Genomic DNA, 25,694 nt, shown 5'->3' with positions numbered 1-25,694 from the left:
ATTTTACCAACTTTACAATCCTTGATCGCAAGATGAATCTTTTCAATGCCGACCCTTGATTTGAACCCTCGACCTCAACTTCGAAACAAGAGATTCTCCACCCAATGAGCTAGTCTTCTTCAATTGATTGTATTATTTTTTTTACTCTCTCTTGATTCCTTACCCTATTTTCCCCCCTCTTCATCCCTTAATTCCTTGCCTCTCTTTATAGGTTCTCTCATGCATATGATGATATGGGGGTGCATGGCATGCATATAATGCATGTGATGCATGTGATGCATGATCGCCATTTGGCGCACATGCTTTACATGTGATGCATGATAGCCATCATGCTCAACTAAGCTCTAATGTATGAAGAAACATGTCATAAGTATGATAAAAATATAACTATAGAAAATAACTTATCCTAATGGTATATGCTTCGTCCTTGGTGTGTGAGGTTATGGGTTCAAGTCTCTCAAATGTTACTTAATACAATATTCAAGTTTATTTTTATATCGTGAAGCAAATCCTTCACGACACCGGCTCCGTAGCCGGGGTCTTCATCATCCGGCTCCGTAGCCGGGATCTTCAGCATCCGGATCCGCAGCCGGGGTATTCATCATCCGGCTCCGTAGCTGCAACCGTAACCGTAGCCGTAACCGGGATTGCCGTCATTCATCTCCGGACATCCCATCCGGAGGGACCGAAAAAAAAAAAAACCAACAAACTCCCCCTTCACTTCGGCATGGGATGTCTCTCCAATCCGATCCTCTTCCGGCATGCTTCCAGCTTGTCGGGTGTAAGTACCTTGGTCAGCATATCCGACCCGTTCTCGTCCGTATGGATCTTCGCCAGCACGAACTCCTTGTCTTCTATCCTTTCCCGGATCCAGTGGTATCTTCGCTGGATGTGCTTCGTCCGGGAGTGATAGGCCGCGTTCTTTGCGAGGTGGATTGCACTCTGACTGTCGCAGTAGAGTCGATACTCCTCCTGCCGGATACCGAGCTCTCTAATGAAGTCCTTCATCCATATTATTTCCTTGCCGGCTTCAACAGCCGCCATGTACTCCGCCTCCGTGGTTGACAACGCAACCGTCTTCTGCAGCCTCGACTGCCACGAAACAGCTCCCCCTGCATACGTCATCACATACCCTGATGTGGACCGGCTGGTATCTGCATCAGCCGACATATCCGAATCGGTAAAGCCGTCGAGTTCGGACTTTCCGGAGCCGAATCGGAGGCACACGTTTGCCGTGCCCTTCAGGTATCGGAGTATCCACTTGGCCGCGTTCCAATGCTCTTTGCCGGGATTGCTCATGTACCGGCTCACTACTCCGACTGCATATCCGATGTCCGGTCTCGTACACACCATGGCGTACATCAAGCTCCCGACGGCTGAGGCATACGGCACTTTCATCATATCCTCCTTTTCAGCCTTTGTCTTGGGACTTTGCTTGCTGGACAGCTTGCAGTTTGTCGGGAGGGTCGATCCGACCGGTCTTGCTTCCGACATGTTGAACCGTTTAAGCACCTTTGTCACGTACTTCTCTTGTGACAGCCACAACTGCTTCTTGCTCCGGTCCCGGATGATGTGCATCCCTAGTATTTGTCTCGCCGGACCCAGGTCCTTCATTGAGAAGGTTCGGTGAAGAGCCTTCTTCAGCATCCGGATCTTGACCTGGTCCCGTCCGACGATCAACATGTCGTCCACGTACAGGAGGAGTATTAGAAAGTCTCCTCCTTCGAACTTCTTCACAAACACGCAGTGGTCGGACTGTGTTTTAAGGTACCCTTCGTCGGTCATGAAGGAGTCGAACTTCCGGTACCATTGCCGGGGAGCCTGCTTCAGTCCGTAAAGGCTCTTCTTCAACCGGCATACCAGATGCTCCTTCCCTTTCTTCTCGAATCCTTCCGGTTGCTGCATGTATTTCTCTTCATCGAGGTCACCGTGAAGGAATGCCGTCTTCACGTCCATCTGTTCTACCTCGAGGTCCATGCTTGCCGCTATGCTCAGCACCGTCCGGATGGAGGTCATCTTCACTACCGGGGCAAATATCTCGTCGAAGTCGACGCCCTTCTTCTGCTGAAACCCCTTCACCACGATCCTGGCTTTGTATCTCGGGGGGTTTCCGGCATCTCCCGGTTTCAGCTTGTACACCCACTTGTTTCGAAGTGCCCGCTTTCCTTTCGGCAACTCCACAAGTTCATATGTGTGGTTCTCATGCAGGGAATCCATCTCGTCCTGCATGGCACTCAACCACCTACGGCTCTGGGTGTCAAACTTTGCTTCTTCAAAACTCTCCGGCTCCCCCTCGTCGGTTAGCAGCACGTGCTCTGGTTCCGGAAATCTCCGGGGGGCCCTTCTCTCTCTTAGAGGATATCTCCGTTCCGGAGCTTCGGTAACCGGCTCCTCCGTTTCCTCTTCGTCCGAATCCATTTCGGGATCGGGACCGGTTCCGGTATCAGGTTCATCTTCCTCGGCCGGTTCTGTTTCTTCACCGTCTTCGGCCGGATCCTCGAGTGCTAACCGGTCCCTTACCGGTCGGGACTGCTCCTCGTAGAGTTTATCCTCACCGGTCGACTTGGAGCTCTTCATCTTCATCTCCGACTCCCAGTCGGCGAGTGTCTTGTCCTCCATGAAGATGATGTCTCGACTCCTGAATATCTTCTTGTCGACCGGGTCCCATACTCGGTAGCCGAACTCGTCGTCACCGTAACCGAGGAATATGCATGGCCGGGTCTTTGGATCTAGCTTTCCTCTCCGGTCCTTTGCCACATGCACGTATGCGAGACACCCGAACACCTTCAGATGCCGGTAGGACACTTCCTTCCCGGTCCACACTTTTTGCGGCGTGTCTCCGTCCAGAGGTACTGAGGGTGATCTATTTATCACGTATGTCGCCGTCGACATTGCCTCAGCCCAAAACCCCTTGGGTAATTTCGCATGTGCCAGCATACTCCGGACCCTCTCCATTATGGTCCGGTTCATCCTCTCGGCCAGCCCGTTCAGTTCCGGCGTCTTCGGCACAGTAAACTCGAGCCGGATTCCCTTCGAGCGACAGTACTCCGCGAACTGCCCCCGGTATTCCCCTCCGTTATCCGCTCGTATCGCTTTCAGCTCCCTGCCGGATTCCCTTTCCACTCTCGCGTGGAGTTCTTTGAAGACGGACAATACTTGGTCCTTTGTCTTCAACGGTGCCGTCCACAGCTTCCGGCTATGGTCATCTATGAATGTTACAAAGTACTGGGCTCCGCCATGTGACGTCGTTTCTACCTGACACACGTCAGTGTGCACCAACTCCAATGGTGCGCTACGTCTCGTCGGTGGCCTTGAGTGGAAGGAGGTCCGGTTTTGCTTACCGGCCAGACAGTCGATACACTTCCCCAGGTGTACATGCTTTACCGGTATCAGGTTGTCTTCGGCAAGCCTCTTCATCCCCTTCTCGCTCATGTGGCAAAGTCTCTTGTGCCATAGCTCACCGGCAGTGTCAGCTGCCACGTTCAGCTCCTCCGGACATAGCCGGGAATTCATCAGGTACAGTGTGTTGATCTTCCGGGCCCGAGCCACTATCAGGCTCCCTTTGCTGAACTTCATGACACCGTTCCGGATGCTACCCGTGTAGCCTTCATCGTCTAGCCTCCCGGCCGAAATCAGGTTCAATCGAACCTCCGGAACGTGTCGGACATCCTTCAGCAGCATCTTGCATCCAGTTGATGTCATCAGCCACACGTCTCCGATGCCGGCAATCCGGCACGTACCTTCATTTCCCATCCGAACACAGCCATGCTCACCGGCTGTGTAGGATGAGAAGTATCTTCTCTCCGGGGTCAGGTGGAACGATGCTCCGGAATCGACCACCCAGGTCGTCTCATCGCCGGCAATGTTTAGTTCACCTTCTTCGGTGATGAGCATGATTTCTTCCTCACTTGCCGCGAGTGCTGTTGTTCCTTTCCGGTCCTGCCCTCGCCGATCCGAACCTCTCCGGTCCGTGGCTCCCCGGTATGCACCGTTTCTCTCCGGTGACTTCTTCGAATCGGTGTCGTCGGCTCCGTTGTCTTTTCAGTAATGCCGACAATTCTTTCGGAAGTGCCCCAGCTTCCCACAGTGGAAGCATGTAGGCCTTCCTCTTGACTGCGACCGGGTCCCCGACTTCTCCCGTCTTTGCGGACTCAAGTTCCATTGTCTTCCCCGATCCGATTCGGTAAGCAGCGCCTTCGTGTCGGAGGCCGGTTCTTTATCTCTCCGACGCGCTTCTTCGTTCAAAATACTTGTCTTTACCGTTTGTAAGGACAAGTTATCTTCGGTGCACGAGGTGCTGAGAGTCACCACCAAGTTCTCCCAGCTTTCCGGCAATGTACACATCAGGATGATGGCTTGCATTGCATCCTCCAACGGGAACTTAATCGCCGCAAGCTGGTTCACGAATCCCATGAACGTGCTTACGTGTTCCACCATACTCTCGCCGTCCCGGTACTTGAGATTCACTATCTTCCTCATCAGGGAGGTCCGGTTCAACGCATTCTTCCTCTCGTAGAGGCCCGACAGCTTCTTCCACATCTCATATGCGTTGGTGTCGTTTGCAACATGTTGTAGGACGCTCACGTCGACGTATTGCCGAATGGTTGCAACGGCTTTCCGGTTCAGAAGCCTCCATTCCGACTCAAGTACCCCTTTCGGTATTTCCGACCTGTCAATCGGTTCGTACAGGTCCCGAACAATCAGAAGATCCTCCATCTTGATCTTCCAGTCGGCGTAATTCTGCGCATTCAGCACCATCATCCCCGGCTGCCCGCTGCCGCCGCCTTCCATTTTCTGCAACAGCTCGCTCTGATACCACTTGTTGAGAATCGATGCTCCGATTAACCTTCACCACTCGGCCACAACCGAGTAGTCGCGAATCAATGCAGCAGAAAATAGGAAACACAGAGAAAGACACGATAACACAGGGATTAACGTGGAAAACCCTATACGGGAAAAACCACGGGAGTGCAAGACTCCAAACCAAAACTATGCACAGAGAAATATACAATGGCGAGCTGCAAGGCAACGACCTTGAGCTCGCTATCCTCGCCACAGGCGGCGGTATTACACAGAGGCAACGACCTCTTCGTCTTTCTCTCTCTCTCTCTCTCTCTCTCTCTCGGCTGCTCTCTTCACTCTCTCTAAGTGAAAACAGAAAATGAGCAACAACATCATCTGTTTGCCCTAAGTCATATTTATACACATATGACTTTCGGGCTATTTACAATTATAGCCTCAAGGGCCCTTGGTAAACATATTCACAAATATGTCCCCGCATCCGGATCTCTCTCTCCGGGTACATTCGTCATCCGGCTCCGTAGCCGGGGTCTTCATCATCCGGCTCCGTAGCCGGGATCTTCAGCATCCGGATCCGCAGCCGGGGTATTCATCATCCGGCTCCGTAGCTGCAACCGTAACCGTAGCCGTAACCGGGATTGCCGTCATTCATCTCCGGACATCCCATCCGGAGGGACCGAAAAAAAAAAAAACCAACATTAAGCTCAACTTGTGTAGAGAAAACTCGACTAACTTGACCGGATGAAATGGAACCACAACTAGGGACGGACATTACATGCCTAGGGTTGTCCAACCAAATGGCTCCGATTTTGGCCGGACTTACTCGTTTAACACATCATCTAATTGGCTCAAGACATCAAATGTATTTTTATGACAGGGATTACTAGGCCTACTTGGGTTACGAGAAGGCGGGGCAGAAATTGAGATGGGATTGTCATGAGCACTTACTTGGTTAACTTGTCGTCGTGGTTTATGTGGACAATTCACAGCAATATGCCTTGGACCACCACAATAGAGGCATAGACAATTCACTCGCCGTCGTTGCTTTTCAGCATCCGATAATGGTCCTTGACGTCGTGTTGTCTCGATTTCCATTGGAGTAGGGCCTTCCACCACACTTGACTTTGATACTTGGGGTGGAGTTGCAACCACCGAAGCATATGTTTCTGTTGGTCGAAAACTGTTTGAACCGAATCTATCTCTTTTCTTCTTCTCCAACTTCTTCTTCTTATCTTAACCTTATTCAACCAAATTTAGCAATTTTCTATCGCAACTATGGAGTCCGTCAGCAAGCAAGAATATATGCGTGTTCTCTCCGAGCTCGAAATGCTAACAACCAAATTCGTGGCACTAGAGCATGAAAATCAAAGATTGTTGGGAGACCTACAACAAGTAAGTGCTGAAAAAGTACAACAATATGAAGAATTATCTCAACGGGTGCATCAATTGGAGACTACTCTATTGCAACAACAAGCGGCGGAAGTTCAAACCTCGCCGAAGGAACCCAAGATTAGTCTGCCGGCCAAGTTTGATGGTACAAGGTCTCAGTTTCGTGGATTTTTAAATCAGGTACGGCTTGTGATTAAATTGCATCCTAGCCGTTACCCAACTGATGTTGCTCGTGTGGGTCTAGTTGGTACCTTGTTAACGGGTACCGCATTAGCGTGGTTTGCACCACTCCTAGAGAAGCACTCACCATTATTAGAAGATTTTGAAGGGTTTATTAATGAGTTCCAAGCCAACTTTGGAGACACTGATAGTATGAGGACAGCAATAAACAAAATTCGGCGATTACGACAAGGAGATCGTCCTGCTTCCGCTTATGCTGCAGATTTTTGCCTTCTAGCATGTGACATTCCATGGGACGAGGCAGCATTAATGGACCAATTTCGTCAAGTTCTGCGGAATGATGTGAAGGATTTACTTCTTACCTTCCATGATGATCCAAAATCTCTTACTGAAGCAGTAAGCCGGGCCGTGCGATGTGACAATCGCTTATTTGAGCGGCGTTCTGAGCGCCAACAAATATTACGTTTTCGACCAACAAAAACATATGCTTCGGTGGTTGCAACTCCACCCCAAGTATCAAAGTCAAGTGTGGTGGAAGGCCCTACTCCAATGGAAATCGAGACAACACGACGTCAAGGACCATTATCGGATGCTGAAAAGCAACGACGGCGAGTGAATCGTCTATGCCTCTATTGTGGTGGTCCAGGGCATACTGCTGTGAATTGTCCACATAAACCACGACGACAAGTTAACCAAGTAAGTGCTCATGACAATCCCATATAAATTTCTGCCCCACCTTCTCGTAACCCAAGTAGGCCTGGTAGTCCCTGTCATAAAAATACATTTGATGTCTTGAGCCAATTAGATGATGTGTTAAACGAGTAAGTCCGGCCAAAATCGGAGCCATTTGGTTGGACAACCCTAGGCATGTAACGTCCGTCCCTAGTTGTGGTTCCATTTCATCCGGTCAAGTTAGTCGAGTTTTCTCTACACAAGTTGAGCTTAACACATCTAGGTGCCATCGAGTCCCAGCTTCTGCCCTCTTAGACTCTGGAGCCAACTCTTGTTTCATGGATCGTGAGTTTGTTGTAATGCATAATATTCAGTTGCATAAGCTCCCAAGCCCAGTGTCAGTCGGAGTCATTGATGGACGCCCCATAGCATCATGTGATATAGTTGAAGAGTCTGAACCAATTCATGTAGTCCTAGGCAATTTGGCTAGTGTCATCTCATTCAACATCATTAGTAGTCCAGAGCACTCCCTAGTTCTTGGTCTTCCATGGTTTGAGCTACATAACCCAACTATTGATTGGAGAAAACGAACCATCGAAGAAGTCACAATACATTCTAAGCCTCTTAAAACTCCAACAAAGGATATGACATTCCAAAAGATTTCGACAATCTTTATACATCAATTACGTGAGGAAGGACGAAAGGAAGACATGTTGGTGTTCGCAGTTTTAGCAACTCCCACAACGAGCTCACAAGAATCAGGGGTCCAACTACCGACGAAATATATAGAATTCTCCGATGTTTTTGATAAGGTGAAGGCCAATAGACTACCAAAGCATCGACCATATGATTGCCCGATTGATTTGCAGCCCCGAAAAAAGCCTCCATGGGGGCCAATTTATAACCTTTCACCCACAGAGTTAGAGGTTCTTCGGGAATATATTGATGAGAACTTGGCGAATGGGTTTATCCAGCATTCAAGATCTCCTGCCGGCGCACCCATATTTTTCGTTAAGAAGAAAGATGGTTCGCTTCGTGTGGTCGTGGATTATCGAGGATTGAATAAAGTAACTATTCGAAACGGATATGCTCTACCATTGATTTCGAGCCTTCTGGAATGCCTCAATGGAGCTAAGTATTTCACAAAGTTAGATCTTCGAGGTGCTTACAATCTTGTTCGAATTCGTCCTGGGGATGAATGGAAGACTGCTTTTCGTACTCGCTATGGCCATTTTGAGTATACAGTGATGCCATTTGGTCTCACGAATGCACCAACAGTTTTCCAACATATGGCGAATGACATTTTTCGAGATTTCCTCGATATTTTCGTCATAATTTACCTAGATGATATCTTGATCTACTCAAAAACTCAAGAGGATCATGATATACACGTTCGACAAGCTTTGCAACGGTTGCATGAATATGGTCTCTATGCAAAATTGGAGAAGTGCAGCTTTGACCAGCGTCAAGTGGAATTTTTGGGGTACATAGTCTCTTCACATGGCATCTCTATGGATCCAGCAAAGGTTCAAACAATTTTGGATTGGCAAACACCACAGTCTGTGCGAGATGTACAATGTTTTTTAGGGTTCGCAAACTTTTATCGCAAGTTCATCAAAGATTATTCAAAGATCGTATTGCCCCTCACTCAACTAACACAGAAGAATCAACCATTTGTGTGGAGTATAAATGCAAACTCTGCATTTGAAGGATTAAAGCAAGCATTTACATCTGCACCAATTTTGATGCATGTTGATCCATTGAAGCACTTTATACTGGAAGCTGATGCATCTGACTTCGCACTAGGAAGCGTATTATCCCAGATTAGCAATGATGGCCAACTGCACCCTGTGGCTTTTCATTCACGGAAATTCGAAGCTGCAGAAATCAACTATGAGATTCACGACAAAGAGCTTCTTGCCATTGTGGATTCTTTTCAACAATGGCGTCATTTTTTGGAGGGTTCGTCTCAACAAATCATTGTCTATAATGATCACAAAAATCTAACGTACTTCCAAAGTGCTCGAGTATTGAGTCGTCGACAAGCTCGTTGGGCGCAATTTTTAACTCGTTTTGATTTCGTAATTCTATATCGCCCTGGGACGCAACAAGGCAAAGCAAATGCTTTATCTCGGCGTTCATATATGGAACTTCAACCAGGAGAGGCCGCATTTGAAAGTCAGAAGCAAATCCTCTTGGGTCCTGACCGTCTACGACTAATGGCTTTTCATGCTATAGACACACCCGAGGATTCAAGTCTTCTAGACTCCATTCGGGAGCATATTGAGACTGATGAATTCGCCCAAGATATTCTGAGCCATATTATCCCAAATCGTGCTTCTTGTTCACAATCTCAAAATCCTCGTCAAGACTACAACCAGTTCAATTGGCATGATGGTTTACTTTTTCAACAAAATCTCTTATATGTGCCTGATGGTCCTTCTCGACTCCAAATCTTGCAACAATGTCATGATACACCAATGGCTGGACATTTTGGCATCCACAAGACTTTGGCGTTAATTTCTCAAAGGTATTGGTGGCCACGACTTCGCCATTTTGTTACGTATTATGTTCGTAGTTGTGATACATGTTGCCGATCCAAAAAACCTCGACATCATCCATATGGCTTATTACAGCCAATGCCTATTCCTGAGAGTCCATGGAAATCTATTTCATTGGACTTCATTACGGATCTACCACCTTCCAAGGGTTTTGATTCTATTCTCACAGTAGTAGATCGTTTTACCAAGATGGCACATTTTCTTCCCTGCACAAAGGCCATTACGAGCCAAGAGACAGCCGAGTTACTCATGCGAGGGGTGTTTCGGCATCATGGTCTTCCTGATGATATTATCAGTGATCGGGGTCCCCAGTTCATCTCAAAATTTTGGCGGCACATGTTCAAACTCTTACATACTTCTTGCAAACTCTCTTCCGGTTACCATCCAGAAACTAACGGACAGAGTGAGCACACCAACCAAACAGTAGAACAATATCTTCGTTGTTTTGTCAACTATCAACAAGATGATTGGATTGATCTATTACATTTGGCGGAATTTGCTTACAACAACTCAGAACATTCTTCTACTGGATATTCCCCATTTTTTTGCAAACATTGGGTACCATCCTCGTTGGACTATGCTTGAACATCCCGAACTCCCGACAAACCCGGCTGCTGAAGATCGGCTCACCCAACTCCAAGAAGTTCAAGATATCCTTTTGCACCATTTATGTGATGCTCAAAACACTCAAAAGAAGGTTGTCGGCCGTCATCGACGTGATTCATTGACTACGTTTCAAGTGGGGGATCGAGTATGGCTTTTACAAGGTCGCATTAAAACAACCCGACCTTGCTGCAAATTGGATTATCAACGTTTTGGCCCATATGTGATATCTGGTAAGATCAATGATGTGGCATTTCGCCTTGATCTTCCCCCTCATATGCATCTTCACCCGGTCTTCCATGTTTCACTTTTGGAGCCGTACACAACCAGCTCTATTCCAGGCCATCTTACATCTCCCCCACCTCCAATCGAAATTTCGGATGGCTCCGAATATGAAGTTGCTGCCATTCTCGACTCCAAGATCGTTCGCAACAAACTGTATTATTTGGTTGACTGGTTAGGTTATACACCTAATGATCGAACATGGGAACCTCTTGAGAATCTTGCTAATGCCTCCGAAATGGTTGCTGCATTTCACAACAAATATCCTCATAAGCCAAGTCCAAAATCTTGTCTTCCGACTCGTGGAACTCGTCGTCGAAAAGGGGGGATAATGTCATGACGACATACATTTTGGCCTTACAAGGATTCGAGCTCAAGACGTCTTGGTCTATATGTTAGACCTTTAACCATTATACTAACATATATGATGTATAGTTATAATAAATGTATTATTAGTTATTACAAGACATTTAGAGTATTCTAGAACATTCTAGGATATTCCATGATTATATTAAATATCATAAATATCTAAAATATTCTAGAACTTTCCAGAATACTCCATAAGGACCTATAAATAGGTGTCTATTCATTCATCACAACACATTCGGTTCAACACCAGTTTGTAGCCCCTTAGCCTACTCTTTGTAATCCTTGCTCTCTTATAATATAAACTCTCTTTCCATCTCTAGTGTTCTTTCTCTCTCTCTCTCTCTCTCTCTCTCTCTCTCCCTCTACCTTCTACTGTCATCTTATTTTTCTCTCTCCTATTCTCAAGTCACGACACATGGAAGAGAATCAAGATGTTTAAGAGAAGAGAGACCACAAATCGTGAAATCGAACCTCTAGACTTCAAGGTTTAAAAAGGAATCTAACAATCATTGGCACATACCAGAGGATGTGCAAGTTTGGTGGGGGTGGATGTCGTGATGTTTCTAACACATAGTGTGAAACCACCCTCGAAAAGAAGCAAAATAGTAGTTTAAATAAACTAGTATTGTGAAGTCAACTTTATTGGTAGCAAAAATACTTTTTCATTTTGCCAAATATAATTCCTTATAAATAAAACATGGTAATGAGTCCATACCCAAGGGAGTTCCATTTCCCAACTTCAAATCCAACACTATCTTCTTGGTTCCTTAGGCACATGAACATATGTCTCGCAGCTAAAAGTCCATTAGTAATCATAGTGTGGCACTTGAAGCTTTCACCATTATTGTCTGTAATAAGTGAGGTACACTCCTCGCCCCTTTGGTCAGTAAGCGGTTGGGGCAAATAATTAGTGAATCCTTCATCTTCGAATACCATGAGTTTGATTTGTTTCCCCACTATTTGATGGTAGAGTTGAGCATTACATCAAAAGTTCCCATCACTACCCATGGAAAACATTATCTAGCACTACTGCAACAAGCCACAACTTAAAATATTAGAAGCCAATCTTTTATTTGCAAGGGTATACCTTGGCTCTCCTAGGTCATCCTCAATGAGGTGTGAAAGTATGTTGGTCCACCTATCACGCTGATGGAATTCGGTTTGAATACATTATAATACACTAGAGCAAATGGATTCTTGATGGATTCCACATGTACATTGCGTAAATTTGAGACTTTACTTTCTAATTGTTTCAAATGCTACCCTCTATCTCTATTAGATTTCATGCTTAACACTGATAGAGTGTCGAGATTGAATATTCTGAGTATTTAATATCTTTGGGCATTGTGCAAATTGGTGAGGAAGCTCATTTTTAACTTCTTGGAATTGTACTTTCCAACAATAATCAAAAAAGCCTATTGACGAAAAGAGACCCATCAATATGGAAGTCAAAGACTAGATGGAACTAGAGTAGCTAACCCTATCAACAATCGCTTTCATGTAGCAAACAATGTCAATTTCTCAGTCTTGAACAAGGGAAACTCCAAGGGAAAATGGAAGAAGCTGAGAAACACCAATGACTAGGTCTATCTAATTGCCAATTAGGACACACATACCCCAATTGGCGCCCTCATTTAGAAATCAACATGTTAAGATGTGAATAAAACTTGATATATTATGATATACATTTCCCATTTCATGGGACACCTTTTGAAATGTGGCAAGCACAAGTGCATCATGGTTCACCCTTTCATACATTAATATATGGTATGCACTTCTTAATGAGAAGATCCATCAGAAACATGAAACGGTGGGTGAACAGGGTGAATAAGCTTATGATGTGAGAGACATGCGAGGGAAAAAACGGATAGCAAAATCAAAGAGAAGGGAGAGAGCTAGCAATGGGCTCGGTTTCGGCTCAAACCAAACCAAACCATTAAACCGTGGCTTAACGGTTTATTGGTTCAAAGATAAATAAACCGTTTGGTTTGGTTTCAAATGTTATGATCCGGTTTGGTTTCGGTTCGGTTCAGTTTTGAATTTCATGGTTTAGAGGTTTAGTGGTTTCGGTTTATGTGGTTTGGTTTAAAGGTTTAAAAGTTTATAGGTTTATAGGTTAAAAAATATTCTTAAATTTTCATCTCTAGGCTCTAACTTATTAAATTTTATATGCATTATAAGTAGAGTCTCCTTTTGATGTATAATTATCAAATTTATGGTAAGTGATGTATAATTATCAAATTTATGGTAAGTATGATGACCAAATTTATAATATGTATGATGACCAAATTTATGACAAGTATGATGACCAAATTTATGACAGGTATAATAACCAAATTTATGATGATTTTCTCACACAAATTCATAATATGTATGATAATCAATATCTCTAAAAAATGGTTTGGTTTGGTTTTAATGTATGATAAACCGGTTTGGTTTAGTTCTAAATTTTTCATAAACGGTTTGGTTTGGTTTCAAGGCCAAGAAACCGAACCACACCCATTGCTAGAGAGAGCAAGGAATAGCAAATAAGACCAATAACCAAAGCAAATATTTGCTCGAGTCTTAAGAGTGTTAAAACTACCACCATAGGGACCTTTTTTAGAAGGATTATCACATAGGCATGAATGAGAACAGTGCCATGATGAGGCAAGTCCAAACGTCGAAGTAGGGAAAAGGTGGAAAAGGGGCAACCACACAAGTACAAATATGTATATATGAAAAAATATATATAATAACAATAAGTATAACTAAATGCAAGGTTAGAGATTGTGTAAATAAAGGTGTTGTTCAAGTCCTAGCTAGTGCACAATTCAAGATCTATTGCACATAAAAAACATAGAACATAATAGAATACGTACAACATAAGCCAAGATTCCAATGCCTATCTATTTCCAGCAGTAAATATCTAATTTGGGAAGGATACATATAAATCATAAACACGAAATAAGAAACATTATGGTTACAAATTATAAGATACAAAAGGATTTCCATGCTTTAATTCTTGTATTAGGTTGACCCTGAACCAACAAGTTGCAAAGTCCGTTACATAGAGAATTTCAATGCCTTTTTGCCAGCATATATTCTTCACGTTGAAATATTGGTACAAAAGTCACTCTGAGCAAACCCACAATTTCGAGATATCCAGACATACAAAAAATGGTTTTTCACATTCCAACTCTTCATACTTTATATATATATTCATGCTGATGTGATTCACCATGAGTTGAATGGAAGCAAGAACCATCAAGGGTGCAAAAACATGCACACAATCAAAATTTTGCTATAAACCATACAAGCTAAAATATGGACCTGCTACCTCAAAACTTGAGCCGAAAGCCAATGATTTGCCACTTGTTTTCGACTCATCATCATCATCATTGTTCATTTTTGCACATGATACAAGATGTTATTGCTCTTGTTATATATATACGTAATGTTGATGACACAATCTTCTAATGTTAAGGGACAACACCCACATCATCTTTTTCTCCATTCTGTGAAAGTGACCGTTTCATCTAATATAGACTTTGCTTTGATGTAGGGTGGGGCATAGCATAAATAAGCCATGATCCCAGATTATCTGAAAGCCATGGAATCACTTCAAAACCTTGAAGAGCAGTTTTCATCTTATACCTCATCAGCACACATGCTTCATCGAGTCTCTACTCTTGTTGATCAACTTTCTGTAGAAGAGTGGATCCGATCCAAGCATAAGGATACCCTCTTGTAGAAATGGGGAGAAGAGGGCTCGTTTCTACTTCCTCGAACACATCATGCCTTTCCAATGCTTGTCCCAGCATTTTAGCTTCATGTCTTGCACACGTTCGTTCCAAATCTTTACCTTCATGGGTTATGAGCATTTGCTTGGACTTAGGAGCAACTTCAATATGACTAGTTTCTTCCATAATCGAACACTTCTTTGTAAACAATTCTAGGAAATCCTCTCCAAAGGGTCTTATTACATCAGATGGTGGTTCATCCTCACTCGAGGACTTGCTTTCTTGAGCTGTAGCATGTGAGCACCAACTAAAAAGAAGCTCAACCTTTGCTTTCATTGCCTCACTCTCAGCCATCAGATCACCATTACCCATGGAAGCTTCATATTCAATGAGCAAAGCCCAAGCTTTCTGGAGGGTTGCATCGAAATCTAAAAACCGCTTTCTAAACTTCGCAGTCTTCATTGTTGCAACCTTCCGTGCTGCCACAGCTTTTGCTCTAGCTTTTTGCACATTCTCAGAAACTTCCTTTCCATGAACATGGCTTTGTGATCGACATGGTATGAATGGAGAAGGTCTGGTTGGTTGTGACGGATATGAAGAATGCCAAGCTGAATAATCTTTAGGCCGAAACCCTGATGCTCGGTGCGAATCTTCTGAAAGAACCATGTCATTCAGTTGGATGCATTATATGAAAAACTTTGGCGTAATTATAAATGTAGTTGAGACATCGTTAAGCTGTACTATTAATTATAGTTTTTTTATAATGAACGTGCACCATAATGCATGATGGAATGCCCTCCTAAAATTTGTATGAATTAGAAGAGAAGAACGCATGTAATGCATTATGCATGAAGATACTTTCTTGGTTCTCTTTTGAAACTATAAATTAGTAACAAATTTTGGAAACCCCAAATTATTTAAATGTTTAGATTGAGATGTAAGTTCAAATTTTTCCATAAACATCCATTTTTTTCTTGAAATATAGAGTATACCCCATAGAATTTTATAATCAGCTACAACTGCTAACTAAGATTTTCATTGTCAGACCAATTAAAAAATTTCAGAGGATATTTTATTTTCCTCTACACAATGAGTATAATATTACATGAATTAACTCAATCTAGTTGTCCTAGCTGTCCTAGTCAGCACTTACCCAGTAAACCATGGGCCAGGAGTTCAACTCCTGCCCCCTCGACCAAATAAATAAAGAATAAAAAATAACCATAAATGATGCAGACCATGTTTTCTTGTCCCAAAAGGATTTTAATAGTACGCTTCAAGCTCATTACCAGAAGAAGAGCGTGATGGCTTTAGCCTCTTTTGAGATCGCTGCCTCAGCATTTTCTTGCTCCGATCTACAGAATCTTTGCATTCTAAGCAAAAGGCCGATATTTGCGGTCGTGGAAATCGCTCCATCAGCATCTTTTGTTCACCAGGAGGGCACACTGCCATCATCATCTCCCAGTTTTTCAATTCTTTTTCATATTGTTCCCTTGGTGGTGGCTGCAGGAAATTTTAAAATAGCAAATAAGGCATGGAAAAACTATTCCTCTACTGGTTTCCATAAGTTAGGAGTCGGATGCCAAGCACATCAACCCAGCTATTAATAGAAGATAATGAGCAAAACACAAAAAAGCCCGAGCTTGTTAAGTATTTCTCAGAATACCCCTAAATTTTCAAACATTACCAAAATACCTTAGCAGTATCAGATATTATACTAGCAGGATTATCCTAGTAATTTTGAAATTTGAGGTGTATTCAGGTAAGGTATTTCCCCACCTTTAAATAGGAAACCCGAAAGTATGGAAAGTTTTTTCATACCTGAAAGTGTCTAACCAAAGCTTTTCCCTTCTTTAAACGCTTTGTGAGCCAGTAAGTGTGAATAGCTTCCACCACATCAGCTGGGGCTAAATCCTGGTAGAGACGGAGAGCATCCATAATTTCAATAGAATCCTCATTGTCACCCATAGAATCCTCTTTTTGCCGGTATGCCACTTTTTCAAGCAAATCCATAACTCTTTCAAGAACATCATCCGTGATAAATGTCTTCACGTTACCATTATCATCTGCCTTACTGTTGCTCTGTAGCTTATTGTAGTCATCTAACCAAGCCTCGTCCTCACTATCAAGGTCATAAAGGACACGGTTATTTCTTAACGCTGATTCTATTTCGTTGCTTGTCTGCATGATTGCATAGTGTGGACGAGAAAAAGAACCGGGCCTCGAAAGAGCATCATCTTCGATCAACCTTATACCAGGAATAGGCAATGATTTTATAGGTACTGTTTGTGCACTTCTTTGCACAGAACCATTATACATTCTTCTGAAAATATCCCACTGCTCCTTATCACAAAATTCTAATGTCCAATCATCGTCACTTTTCCATATCAGCTGAGAGGGATTACTAGGAATAAGGTTACTCCCTTGCTCTACTTTTTGAACATACATTTCGTCCCCCTGATTCACAACAACAAAGCACTCCCTACGTTTTGTCAACTGAAGCTTTACTTTGGCATCCGAGCCTTTCCAAGCTATCCCACCTCTCATAATCACAAGATCAGCAATGGCATAACGGGTCATTTTCAAACAATTTTGATGACCCTGGTCATTTCGATGAGGTCGGTTTTTCTTAAATTTCTTGGCATCCCTGTTCCTCTTATGGACATAATAATCATGATCCACTCGGCCTGAAAGCTCCCCTTTAAATGGATGCCTTATATCATGCTGTCCCTTTAGATCTGGCTCTTGCACATTGCTGTCCAGCGGCAGTTGTTGCCCATACATTTCTATGGAGCTTTCTTCCTTTATAGCTTGGGCACTATTGGAGTCGGTTGTGATGGATGAGCTCCGTCTCGATATGTTCACATCTGGCTCAAGTTTTACTTGCTTTAGTCCAAAGTTGTCTCCAGGCACAACAATTCTCTTTATCTTTTTCGCATCTTGTTCCCTTTTCATTGTTTGTGAGCTAGTTTCAGATAAATAGACCTTATCAGATTGGCAGACCCTCTCCTGAAGATAAAGATCAGCTTCAGGAAAAGGCCGGTTCTTATGATGCAGATTCCTGTTAAGCAGCAACATTAAATGGAGAGTTGGATACAAATTATCATGCCCATTCATAGAGCTTGACCTCTGGAGAAGTGCCCCATTTCCTTCCAAACTGCATAATTTTGGCAGCAATCCATCAAAGATTTGATAGAAATTTGCACCATTATGCTTCATAAGGAAAGCCTTCCTCTCAAACCCATCAGAAGTATACATTCTGTTGCCAAGACGAACAGTTGTTACCTGCAAAACCTGTTGATGTCATCATTTAGAATTACCATTTAGCAGGGGTATTAGTATTAGTCTTCTGAATGATAAAAAGAAATAAGTAACGCTAAGGCACACGCATTATTTATCTACTATCATGTTTAATATATCATTACAATGAATACCTACCTTGGATTAACAGTTTACTTACATGGGATAGGCAAGAGCGATAGTGCCCTCATTTGTATATTTCAGAAATAAAATGTGCATTGACTAAAACCAAGAATAAGGAGCAAAAATGAGGACAAAAATAAAGATTCTAGCTGAATGAAAGGACAAAGCTTTGGTTGATCATAAACTAGTACCCTCTTGTAGGAAGTTCAAATATAGTGGCTTAGCTTGACATACAGGGGAAAAGCCAAGCAGAGCACGTGATAATAGTGCAGCAGAGACTAATGTGAATTATTATGAGAAGATAAATTTAGAGCACGTCATCATCACTGGCATCTGGTCATGTATTCTTAAGGCAAAGGTTTCATACTACAGAATCCTCATCTTTGGTATTGTCTCATCTTTGGTATTGGGAGTGTAATAGTCAACATCGTACTGCATCATACATTGTTAGATGGAGAAAAAGAAAACATTTGTGGAGAGCTTAGAACCAGTGTGAGATGTGACATGCAAATGTGTGCATCACACGAGGAGATGGCTGATGTCCGATCTACCAAAACGGGAGACAAACAATAGCCTCTTCCAAGATCAGCCCATGTTCACAATGTTCATAAACTTCCGGAACCAAAGATTATAGGGTTTCATACTAAAGACTCTCAGAGAGGCATCTACATCAAAAAAGCATAGCACCAACACCATATCTTGTATAACAAGCCTCCTATGATAAGTCCCCTCCATGAGCTTCAATATAGTTGCTAAAATTACAAAATTATGTTGATTCATCATCACCACAATGAACAAATCATGTTGATATATTTATTGCTCAAACAATGCCAAAGATATGCCTATTTCAGCATGGAGGGGATATTTACAGTAAGCATATGTCCCTATGCTAATTATGCTAGTTACGTATTCATGGCAAGTCCCAGGGCCTAATTTAAATAAGGCCTATTTTCATTGTTTTCGAGCCAAGCTTTCCTAACCTTGATCGCAGGCACACGGGAAACTGTAAACCGACGTTCCAAAACCCCTCAATTCCTAAGTTGAAAATCATTAAGATGTGCTAAATCACCAAGCCCCTCTCCCCTTCATGAGGTTCAGCCCCATTGATGACTAACAAAACCCTACACAGTTTCACAAAGATCTGCATAACCCTGAAACCAACTCCAGTTGGAGATAGAGTTAGTTTTAGCAAAAGAAACACAAAAAGGAATCCTCATAAATACAGCTTCTCTCATGTGTGTCATCTTGACTATGGCATCTCTCCAAGAGGAATAATCTCAATGACACTAATATGTTCCCACACATCACCAGTTTTAGAGAGTTAATATCTTCCACAATCTTTGAGTCTCCAAAAACACACTATTACTTGCAATCTTCCTCCCTAAAATTCTACCCTTTGATGCCTTTGAGTCATCTTCAGGAGAAGATGATTGTGTAATCTATTGCCTCTTAAATCTTTTCTATTCTTGGTCATATCCATCATCCATAGCACTTCCAAAAAGAAATTTAGGAAGAGCTTTCCTTCCACTCGTATTCTATCTCTATCAAAAACCACAAACATGGGCATATAGAAGAAACAATACACAATGAAGCCACTCAAACAAGAAACGCAATACTTACTAAATGAACAAATCACAGCAGCCACTACACCCATTTTTGTTAGATGGTTACCAAATGCCTCAAAAACTAACCATCCCTAAGGACCTCTTTACCCTAAAAATCTGAGGTAAAACTGCATTTCCTCTTATTACTTTCTCCTTACATCCTTCAACTCTCTCCCACGTTTTGACAGCATACGCCAAATTTGCTAGTCGCATAGTGTTACAATTTTTCTAGGGCTCCTCAAAGCAAATTTATATATCAGTATGTAGTTTCATTAGATGTGCATTGTGTCAGATAGTAAACCTGGAACTAACATGGAACCATATAAGAAACGTATAACATGTGATTCTATATGTCATAATATAAATTACGAGATGACTGTTTGAGCTTAAGCCTCATCAGAAAAACATAAGTCTAAGGCAAAACATACAAAACAAAAAAAAGTTTCTAAAAAGCAACTCAAAAAAGAAAACTACATTTTTAAGACGCATATAAAATCATACATCTTTCTGCCAGCAGTGGGGTGCCAGAGAATATGGGATAGCAAGCTAGAGAAAAACGAACACATAAGCAATGCTTAATACCCTTCCAAGTTTATCTAATTCAAACAGACTATATAGAACTCTTTAGCCTTGGGAGATGAATCAGAGATTGTCACTGAGGATTTCTTCGAAGGCATCCAACAAGTAATTGTCACAGATGAGGACAGTTACTCATGGACCAAAGGTTGTCTGAGATACAAAATGCCAATGATTGATAAAGTTTCTCAAAACTGCCTATGGAACTTCAAGAGGATAGTAAAACAACAAATGAACCACCAATTCAGCTGGAATTTCACTGAAGAGATAATATAAACGAAAAAACTCCGGTTAAGATTCTGGGTTCACAAAGATTTCATTCCACATATAGGAAGGCAGATTGCTCCTGAACAAGGAAGTTGGGGCCCTGTTGGCCCAAAGTTTGCCTTCCATTGAGTATGCCTTTAATTATAATTAATATGAGAAAATACAATAAGATAGAGCCCAACCCTAAAATCACAGCCATAACCTATATTTCAGCAACCCAAATTCAGCCGAATTTGAGGCTGAATTTAAATTTCATAAAAATATGAGATTGAGCAAAAAATCATTATATAATGAGTATCCGCAAGAAAAGAAATCATATTGATCCCCTTATATCTATTTATCCTTCATGCATGCATCCACTATCTAAAATCTAAGGTTCTTCAATAAGAAACAGCCTCTACTCGCTATCCTTGAATTGGGACATTGGTGATGAGCAAAACAAAGCTAGGTTCTTTAATATGCAACACGCTCTATTTACTACCCTTGTGTTGCAGGGTTGGTGATCCATACGAGCAATGCTGCTTCCTGATTAGAAGAAGGGAATGTTGTCGCATACATAACCTTAAGACAGCAAAATGCAAAAATAGATGGCATGGCCCAAGCAAAAATAGATGCAAAAATAATTGACCAGCAAGCATTTCATTAATTTTAACAAATTAGGATGGTTCTTCTTACCAGGTGATTAGGACGACCAACTGCTGGAACTGGAGCCATCAGTTCGCCATATCCAAACATGGATGCAGATGCAACCCATTTCTTCATTTGTTTCAAAAAGACACCTTTTTCTGAAAACCAGTCTTTGAGTTCTAGAAAATGCATCAAATATGATGAGAAAACTGAATCTGCATTTTGAGGACCTGACTGCAACTGGAAACACTTTAATGATTTCTGTATATAAGGGATGCCTTCCTTTTTGGGTTTCAGCAACATGAATTGCTCGAAAACAGCTTTAAACAATGCACCCTTTTCACAGATAGTAGCAATAATGTAAGGTCTGATAAAATAGCACATGAGTACATTAAGAATCTGCCTGGCTGTCATCTTAGATTTCATACAAGCATTCCATAGATGCTTGACCAATATGCTCTCGGCTTTCTTCAGCAGAATACTGTGCAAACCAGAGCTCCATGAGGCACGCCCAGTTAGAATAATCCAAAGTTGATAGAGAATTCTAGCTTGCCATTGTTTATGAGACAATTTGCTAATCCATGAAGTAGTGGACATTGATTTGATAATTGAAATAAGTAGCCGCAAAATCCCCAAAAAGTCATGGACTGAACCTTTTATACAGATACTATCTTCAAAGGAACCCTTCCCAGAGAAACCAGCACCCACCAATATGTTAAAAAACTGCCATGTAAATAAATCAGCATTGAGGACAGGGCGCAGCAGTTGAATGGTGATCTGAAACACCGTTTGTGATTTATATACAAATTGGTCATTACAGCCATTATCTACTTTCTCTTCCAAAGCTTCAGCCTCCAGTTTTGAAACTGGGGTTATTGAATATGCAGGTTTTCTAAAACCCATCTTTCTGAATTTGAGAGCATACTTCCCATGGGCACTAGCATTAAAATTCAAGCAATGAAACAAGTGTCTTTTTTCCATTCTCTCCTTAGCATGCCGCATTACTTTGTGAACTTGAGTATCATATGATTTTAAGTCAATTGATGATCCCTGAGTAGACTTGTTCTCCTGGATTTTAAAACCTTGACTAACCAGCTTCTTCAGTGACTGGGTGTTCCTCTTCCCTGATTTGTGTTCCCATGCATTCACATCAGGTTCTGGAGGAATATTAATATCAGTCAAACCTAAAGACGCTTTCCTTACATTTGACGAATCAAGTTGGTCGTATGAATTCCCATCAGCTCCAGAGGGAGTACTGATATCAGTTGTAAGTAAAGGAATTTCCCTTGCATCAGAACAATCTTGTCTGTCAAAGTGCTGTGGTATAGGAAAATCTTCATTTTTGCATAGCATTGCAGGCTGCTGGAATTCTTCAAGTAGATTGCTATTATCTCTCATTGAGGAATTTTCAGTCAAGTCAGGCTTACTATACTCTACAGTAACTTTGTCAATGTCTACAATATTATCCCCATCAGCCAACGGAACTTGAAACTTCCTAGTTTTTGGTCTTCGTACATATACGAATTCTATTTTCTTGTCCCTATCGGTATCACGCAGGCCCATGTCTGCTATGGTCGTACACATAACGCTTTTATCTGTTTCATGTTCCTGAAATCCTTCTGTTGCACTGCCATCAGTACTCCTACAGTACCCTTCCTCTCCAGAAGGCGAACTACAGTCATTTTCCTCCTTAAATGAGCAAATACCTGAGCCATTACACACAGGTTTAATAGATATTTCCTTATGTTGGTGGCTAGCCGAGAAAGAAGATACAACTCTAGAATCTTCAATGACATTTTCATCTTCCAAACCAGTATCCAGTTTCTTGGTATCTTTGCAAAAATCCTGACATACTGCTTTTGGTACAGAGACATCTTCTTTCTCAGCAGTATATTCATCTCCTGCTGATTGAGCTTCAAGTGGCTCCTCTAACATTACTTTATGTCGTCGAAATGATATACATTCTTCATCACTGTCATCATAATTGATCTTATGCTTCTTGCTGTGCTCATCATACTCCACAACTATACCTGCAAACCATGCTTTCGCATGAGGCCAATACACCACAACCCTTTTTCCAACATAATCAGCTGGAAGGAGTTTGTTTTCAGGTTCTCTTTTAAGCCATTTCCTTGGCCTTAATGATCGACCATCAGGTGGAGTTCCTTGCCTTGGAGTATCGTTCCCCATAACTCCAAGGATTCCTGAACTTGCTATGAATTTTGCATTGCTTGAATAGGTTTCTTCATTCCTAATGTTCTCTACATTAGAATGTTGAGGGATCAATGGGTTCTTAGGATCTCCTTCCCTGTCAAAACTTCTATTAACACCTTTATGTCCAGAGTCGAAGTCATTAGGAAGATCCTTGTTTTTATCTTCTGAATTAAATGATGTTGCTTTGTATGGTTTTGAACAAGACTTCACTTTTATGCTCGTTTTTCTGTTTGATATAACATCTGAAACCTCTCGATTAGTCTTAATTAATCCAGACATTGCTTTCGGTCTTTCTTTGCTGTCCGCACTTTCTTCGAGTTCCAAAGCTTGAGAATTTGCATGATGAAAAGAATTGGCATTGGAACCCAATTCCAATTTCCCTTCAGAATTGGAAACATCTCCTTTATATGCCTTTAAGTTACTCAGATCTGAAGATAAAACTTGCGGAGAGAGACCATGGTACAACGTGGAACGTTTATCTCTCAAAGCTTCCTCCAAGTTAACTCCTGGATTGACTGGACTTGTGGCTTTTGTATATGTTTTCTTTGGACGCCCTCTAGGAGAGAGATCATGGTATGAAGTGGAAGGTTTATCTTTCAAAACTTGCTCCAAGTTCACCCCTGGATTGGCTGGACTTGTGGCTTTTGTATATGTTTTTCTCGGACGCCCTCTAGGTCTCGGCTTCGTTGGTGTAAGAGAGACAAGCTGTTTCAAATGCAATGGTTCCTTGCCCAAATCCCCAATAGGCAACACACATACAATATTCTTGATATCATCAATCTCTTTCAAATCTGAGGATTCATGTTTCAAATCACCAATGGGCAAAACACATGCAATATCCTTGATCGTATTAACCCCACCAGGATCTTTCAATTCAGATGACTCATAGTGGTTTGACTCCCCACTCGTCGAAACATATGCAATGTCCTTGATGGCATCAAAATCTTTCAAATCGGATGACTTATGGTTTGATTCCTCACCAGCCAAAACACATGCATTATCCTTGATAACATTAAGCCCTAGTTTTCTTCTCTTCACATGCACACAAGATGGATATCGACTAGAAAGAGCTTTTCTCTTCCGCCCTTTCTTTTTCTCCTCAAGTAGGACACTGCTTAAAGAGCTAAAATTTGATCGTTTACCGGATTCGGGATTTCCGATGCTATCTTGAGACAACTTTGATATAGGGATCATAGCACATCCTCGGATTTCTCTTTCTCTTTCTCTATCTCTTCTTTCTCCTCTTCCTCCTTTTCCTGCCATGTCTCGTCTCGCAAGAGTGGTTGCTTCAAATGAAAGCTAACAAGAGGGTGAGGAAAGAAACTTACCGAGAAGAACAATACGAGACTTAAGAAGAAGGAAGGAGCAGACGCTGATGAGCGAATAGTCGGTCCCATCCTTACATGAAGGAATCTCGATCTCCTTGCATCGGAGAAGAAGCTTCAAACGATCATCGACATCACATTCAACCTCATCAGCATCAAAAACGCGAAAGGCAAAATGCGAAAAATTGTTTTGTTCTTTTAATCTAGCGATGAGACCCAAGTGTCTAATAGGACCCAGATGCGGAATCTTCCTTTTAACTCTCGAAGGCCCACTTCCAGAAATCAAGAGGTGAATCGGCCTAATCTCAAGGACCCAGATGTGGAATCTGCCGGGACACGAATCGCCCACTTCAGGAACACGAGAGGATCTTTGCGGATTTCTACACCGAGGGAATCTTATAGAGAATATTTTCTGGATTCGCCTGGAAATGGAATCGGAGATAATAGAGAACCTCTTCGAGGAAGCTCCGGGGGAGGGGGGGGGGGGGGGGGGGAGAAGAGAAGAATCCTTCAGATCCAGAAGAAGAAAAGTGGCCTGAATCAAAGTCTGATTCGAGCTGGAGAAACAGGACGAAATAGAGAGAGAGAGAGAGAGAGAGATCTGTGAGGAGAAAAGAAGGAACAGATTTGGTGCGAGAGCGGCGATCTTGGAAAGGGGGAAGAGGAAGGAAGGGCGGGGGAAGGGAGAAACCTACTGTTTGGGGAAGAGAGAGAATACGGATTCAGAGAAACAGAGAGAGAGAGAGAGAGTCTGTGTGTGTGTATGGAACTCGCCGCCTATCTTCAGCCGTCCGATCGGAGCTTTACCATTACCCCCTTTTAATTATTTATTTATTTATTTATTTATTTATTTATACAAAAACAATCATAAAATAAAAAGATAAAAAGCAATTTCTTTTGTTTTCTCTTCTCCTTCTTCTTCTTCTTCTTCTTCTTCTTCTCCATTAAATTAAATTAATTTTTGAACTATTTAGTCTCTCTACCCCTCTTTTTTTGGGGGGAGGTGGGGGTTGGCCTCAGCTTTTTTTAGAGTACTGATTGAGATATTGTTAACCTCTCACCCTTCCACTAAAAGTTTGG

General features: G+C 42.3%; 1 protein-coding gene across 4 annotated transcripts in view; it reads right to left on the bottom strand.

The window, feature by feature from the left end:
- The window catches only part of LOC147857032 (uncharacterized), a 50,543-nt gene extending 25,769 nt beyond the window's left edge, over positions 1-24,774 (bottom strand). Inside the window, exons 1-4 of one of the 4 annotated variants that reach the window (XR_015530637.1) lie at positions 21,124-24,772; positions 16,400-17,872; positions 15,868-16,081; positions 14,386-15,231 (exon numbers count right to left, since the gene is read on the bottom strand). Coding sequence is in view for 3 of the 4 variants with exons in the window: in XM_087328710.1 (XP_087184836.1) it covers positions 14,522-15,231; positions 15,868-16,081; positions 16,400-17,872; positions 21,124-24,552 (5,826 nt within the window). In the remaining variant the exon portion in view is untranslated. Of the gene's footprint in view, positions 1-13,831; positions 15,232-15,867; positions 16,082-16,399; positions 17,873-21,123 lie in introns of those variants that run through there. The other 3 variants (XM_087328711.1, XM_087328710.1, XM_087328712.1) reach the window with 3 other exon arrangements.
- Positions 24,775-25,694: the final 920 nt, after the last annotated feature.

The sequence above is a fragment of the Azolla caroliniana genome, unplaced genomic scaffold (assembly GCF_043228905.1).
Source record: "Azolla caroliniana isolate FFs.n. ecotype wild unplaced genomic scaffold, voAzoCaro1.0.p SCAF_12, whole genome shotgun sequence".
NCBI lineage: Eukaryota > Viridiplantae > Streptophyta > Polypodiopsida > Salviniales > Salviniaceae > Azolla > Azolla caroliniana.
This window is presented reverse-complemented; position numbering and strand designations above follow the sequence as displayed.